The sequence below is a fragment of the Triticum urartu genome, chromosome 1A, assembly GCF_056163025.1.
Source record: "Triticum urartu cultivar PI428250 chromosome 1A, HENAU_Tu73, whole genome shotgun sequence".
Lineage (NCBI taxonomy): Eukaryota > Viridiplantae > Streptophyta > Magnoliopsida > Poales > Poaceae > Triticum > Triticum urartu.
The window spans coordinates 24,248,530-24,253,982 of NC_141873.1; the positions used below are offsets into that span (position 1 = coordinate 24,248,530).

General features: G+C 43.2%; 1 protein-coding gene and 1 non-coding gene across 2 annotated transcripts; both read left to right on the plus strand.

Annotated features, from left to right (window-relative positions):
- Positions 1-291: 291 nt before the first annotated feature.
- LOC125543802 (outer envelope pore protein 16, chloroplastic) lies at positions 292-3,150 on the plus strand. Its single transcript, XM_048707275.2, has 6 exons — positions 292-528; positions 614-665; positions 1,624-1,655; positions 2,062-2,095; positions 2,222-2,289; positions 2,806-3,150. The coding sequence occupies exons 1-6, from the start codon at positions 307-309 to the stop codon at positions 2,944-2,946; spliced, it is 549 nt and encodes a 182-aa protein (XP_048563232.2). The 5' UTR covers positions 292-306; the 3' UTR covers positions 2,947-3,150.
- Positions 3,151-3,251: 101 nt separating this feature from the next.
- TRNAR-ACG (transfer RNA arginine (anticodon ACG)) lies at positions 3,252-3,324 on the plus strand. The gene has a single exon. It is a non-coding gene; the product is annotated as a tRNA-Arg (tRNA).
- The last annotated feature ends 2,129 nt before the right edge of the window (positions 3,325-5,453 follow it).

Below are 5,453 nucleotides of genomic sequence, written 5' to 3' on the forward strand. Positions count from 1 at the left end.
GGGTGCACGGCCAGTGCATCCAGGAAAATGGCCGGACGCCGCCACATAGCCATACCAAACGGACAAAATCTGGACAAAACGGACGTCCTTTTGGGTCATGCGTTGGAGTTGGCCTTGTTTGCTTCGTGGAGCAAAAGGTTCTTTGATGAGAGGGAAAGTGATTGGAAGAAACGTGTACGTTTTAATTTCTTTATTAGTGGTTCCGATGTTTTAAATATGTTGTTAACAAACCTAGTTTACTTTGGGCCAAACCTGGTTCTCCATTCTGGAAAAGAATTGTAATCTGTGTGCAACAGTTTTCTACAAATGGGTCCCTGGAATGGGGATAATGTGGCCTATCTTCTTGCTCTGTATCTGTGTGCCAGAGTGCTAGACGAGAGAGAGAGACGGAGAGACATCGGCCGAGAAGGTTCCGGAAGGATGCCTCGCGCGGGGTTGTCGGCGGGGTCGAGCAAGGTGGACGTGGCCATCGACCTCGGGAACCCGCTCCTCAACCGCACCGTCGACGGCTTCCTCAAGATCGGCGCCGTACGCACCCCCTTCCTCCCTCCTCTTTCATCCAATGTCTGTATCTTGCAATGTGTCTGATCCGTCGATTGGATAATGTGCGCAGGTCGGCGCCTTCAGGGTGGCCGCCGAGGACGCCTTCGACTGCCTCCAAAGTGGTAACCACGCATCCCATCTCTGATTTCATCCGCCCCGCAGATTCGTCCGGTTTCTTTCCTTCTGCGCTCAGGAAATCGCCTCTTGGGCGACGGTGTAGGGTAACTGATAGATCCATTCCCAGAGAAAATTAAGGATTTTTCCTTCTTTTCTGAATGATGAAGGTAGAAACGCCCAGATTTTAGTTTGAACCAAATGTTTTTCACAGCATACAGTGGGACATACATCAGTTTTTGTTGGTGCTGTGCAGACAAGAGAGAAGTGCATATTTCAACCCTGAACTCTTGCCCTAGTCTAATTTACAACCCTGAACTCTTGCCCTAGTCTAATTTACAACCCTGAACTTTAATACCGTCTAAATTACAACCCCCAAGTTTCAAAACCGGTCAGGATTCAACCCTCCCCTTCCTGTTGACCGGTTTTAACCTGGGGTGACCAGTTTTGACTAGTCAACGGGTCCAATCAGCATGCCACGTCAGATTTTTTTTCAAAATTTCAAGAAGAAGTAAATAAAAATCTATAAGATCAGGCAAAAAATATAAAAAGGCAAAATTCCAAAAAAATTGTTCGCGAAAAAGCTAGGGAAAATAAAAAATGATTTTTTTCCGGAATTTGAGTTTTTGGGCTTTTTCTGGAAATTCGTTTTTTTATTTTCCCTGTTTTTCCGAAATTGAATTTCTTATTTCTTTTCCTGGATTTTCTAAGATTTTACAGGTTGTTTTCTTGGAAATTTTGCATTTTTTCTGATGTGGCATGCTGACTGGACCTGTTGACTAGTCAAAACTGGTCAACAGAGAGGGGAGGGTTGAATCCTGGCCAGTTTTGAGAGTTCGGGGTTGTAATTTAGATGGTATTGAAGTTCGGGGTTGTAAATTAGACTAGGGCAAAAGTTGGGGGTTGAAATATGCACTTCTCTCTGCAGACAAATGTGATACCAAATTATCTTCTTTTGCTTTGCAGGGAGTGTCTCGAAGCGCAAGCTTGAGAAGACAGTAAGTGCTGATTTCCACTGCGTTTGTTTTTCTCGCACTTAATTGTCCCGAGTCTTGCCACTATCTGAATGGCAAAACAACTAGAGATGTCAGTACGTGTTACACTAGTATATATAATAGTAGTGGCCTGATAGGCAGATGATATATTCTATGGTGGAGCTGACGAAATGTTCAACAGTTCAGACTGGTTCAATAGGGGTGCCTTGAACATACCCTCGTAGGATAGATAAATGGAGAAAAAACAGCTGAATTAGAAGTCTAAGGCCTTGAACCACTACTTATGCATAATTGCTCTCTACTTGTGGATTAGTGAAACGTCAGTGGCCTTGTTTCTGCACATGCGTTAAGTTAACTATCTATCTATCATCTACAGTGTACTAATATGGTATTCTGGTCGTTTATGCAGCTGGAAAAAATGTGCAAGGAGGGCGCATATTGGGGTAACTAAGTAGAAGAGTATTACTCCGTTGTTTTATTTGGCTCAAATGAATGCATTGACATCAATCGCTCATCCGTTCTTCTTATGTCCGCTGACAAATTTGGATGCTTCTTCTATTAATCTGCAGGTGCTGTTGCTGGAGTGTATGTAGGCATGGAGTATGGAGTGGAAAGGGTCCGCGGAGAGTATGACTGGGTAATGATTCTCTGAAAGTGGATCTTTCATGTTTCTTGCACTTAACTGAACCTAAGGTGGAGGAAAATCTATCTACATGACTGCCTCTGCTCATTTTACAATGTATATCCTTTCTTTAGTTGACTAAGATTCTTGGCTAATTAGTGTACGAGAAGAACCAGTCAGATTCCTGGCATCTTATAAATCATGATGCTAGTTTTTACTTCTGTCTCCACACTCTGTCGTAAGATTATGTAACTCTAATACTGTGCTAGCAGGTTAGATATCACACCCTGTCGTAAGCAATATTATTGTTGGCATGTTTTGATCCAGTCTTAAGAATATTTATTAATCCCTCTCTTTTCCGGTACTCCTGTAGAAAAAAGCGTTGGTCGGAGGCTACTCGATACTATCTGCTCACAAACAATATTATCTGCCCACATGATATCTAGATCCTTATCTTTAGTTGACTAAGATCCTAATTTTCAGTCAGTCTTGATAATATTATTAATCTCTCTCTTTTTGGTACTCCTGCAGAAAAATGCATTGATTGGAGGCATTGCAAGTGGCGCCCTGATCTCTGCTGCTAGCAACAACAAAGGGAACAAGATCGCCAAGGATGCCATCACCGGAGGTGCCATCGCGACCGCCATCGAGTTCATCAACTACCTCACCTAGCTGTGTGACCATATGCATGTCAATGTTTTTTTTATCAGCAAGACGAATAAGAACTTCTTGACTGAAGCCATCACCCCCCCCCCCCCTCTGTGCTAATAATTGGAGCCGTTTCCTCCAATGTTCTTCCCTTTTTGGTTGCCCCGTTCTCATGTCCATGTTGTGAACAATTTATTTTCCTGTGAAGATATCCTTTGTGCTGGCCTAGTTTGTTAGCATAGTTTTTCAAAGCCCTCACTAACCGCACAGTGATTTCGGTCAGTACTATCTAATTAAGTAAGTTCAACGTTCGAAGCAAATCAATGGAGGACTCCGTGGCCCAATGGATAAGGCGCTGGTCTACGAAACCAGAGATTCTGGGTTCGATCCCCAGCGGAGTCGCTTCTTTTTTTGTACTCCTCCCTCCCTTCCCAGGTAGTACCATTATTTTTTGTTCAAAATGTTTATGTCCTTATTACCGTATATATTATGAACAGCCTGAAACTAAATGATAAATGCCAATGTTCAATTTTGCTTGTTTTGTACTCCCTTTGTCGCTTGTTTTGATCAAATTTTATATGCAGACTAAAAAGAAACGGATGGAGTATAAACAACTTTTTTTTCTACGGGAAAAAAAAACCCGAAACTAATATTTTCGGTCAGAAAATGGTTCTACCTATCTCTCTCATTCTATCCTATCTCTAGTTCTATCCTGGGTGGCTGGCTATATACCCTGAAAACCCTTCCTCAATATATCATGCATTTTTCATTGCCACCACTTTGCGATCCGAGGCGATCTTCATTTTCAGCCCCGATATGGTACTCCGTCGAGGGGAATTTTGTCTTCATCTTCATCAACATCAATCATCACGTTCCAACATGAGTTATGAGTAGCCCACCACTATACTACGGATTTATGGCAGTGGCCAACATGTATCTCTCTCGTTTTTGGCTCCCTTCAAGATCCCATTACCGTGGATGCTATAGACAACCTGAAAATAATATTTTGGGAGAAATGGTTCTATCTATCTTTCTCATTCTATCTCGGGTAGCTCGCTATATGTTGAGTGATATTTTTACACTTATCACGTCATTGTTTAAACCGGATAATTTTGGTCTTTATGAGAACATCGCTCTGACATTGCCACTAATGAATATTGAATAATGGATACGAGATATCGCGAAATTGTTTGTTTACTTTGTTTCAGCAGTAAAAGAGCCTAAACATGAATATAAATCATCACAATGAAGGAAATGAGGAAAATGAAGAATGAATGTAAGGAATTGGAGGGGCCGCCAAAGTGAGCAGATCGTAAGACAGCGTCTGGTACCAATGGTCGTATCAGATACCTGGAGCTTTAGGAGACCCAAACCTCCAACATTTATAAAGGGGTCAACCCAGAATTTCAACAGGATGGCGAGGAGAGCACTGTTCATGAAAAAGAAGCCATCTTCCAACCTAGCCGCAACCATTTTTCATCTCATCTCCGTAGCCAACACTATCACCGTAGTAACTCCTCTCCAAGTTATTCATACTTGTAATCGTGTATTGCATCTGACAACCATTGTAAGACATGCATAAATACCCGCAAGGCCGCAACCGGAAAGGTCAAGGTTTGCCTAAACAAAGTTTGTTTGGCGGCGGGATGGCCGACTCAATGTGTTGGCAAAGTGGCTTCGGGTGATTTCCTCTTTCTCATCATGCCCAATTACTGACCCGCTATTATGCTTAAGGCGGTGAATGTTGTTTTCCCGCTGTCTCCCGTTGACCCGCAAGTGGAAGAATCTAGTATTAGCGTCACCCTCTCTGAGATTTGTGAGTTTGGAGCATTGCTTTTTCCTTGTTCGCTCAAGCACCGTGAGACTGATAACCCTCCGCTTCAACATGTATCTAATGTCAGCTTCATTCGGGTGAGGGTGTGGTTCTCCATGGCCATGCCAAGGTGTGGGATCACCTAAAGGGCCATATGAAGATGGACCTTAGCAGTCAAGAACATACGTTTACTGTAAGATTTGAGTTGTCAAAACCATCCTTCACAACTTATGGAACAAAATTTGACAAGGCTCATAATGGGTGGATTCCTCGTTCCAAGACTTTTGGACAACATCTTTGAAACCTGGCATCTTGACCAAAATGTTCTCAAATTTGAATGAAGGCGGTCTCTTCGGTCCTTGGTCCGAGGCAAGCAAAAGCGGACAGTGATCCGAAAGCGAGGAGGAGAGGGCACGAAGGATGTGGATGCTCAAGTGAACGTCCCAATGTTCGTTGTAGAAAAAAAGCGTCCAACTTTATCATTTGTCGGGTTGAGGCGTTCATTCGACCATGTGAAACGTCTCTGTTCTTGTCCCAAGCTCCGTAGAACTAAAATGAGAAGTTGTTTGGAGGGAAAAAGAAGATCATTCTCCACACTTTACTCCCACGGTGTCAAAATCGGTGGATCTCGGGTAGGGGGTCCCGAACTGTGCGTCTAAGGTCGATGGTAACAGGAGACAAGGGACACGATGTTTACCCAGGTTCGGGCCCTCTCTAT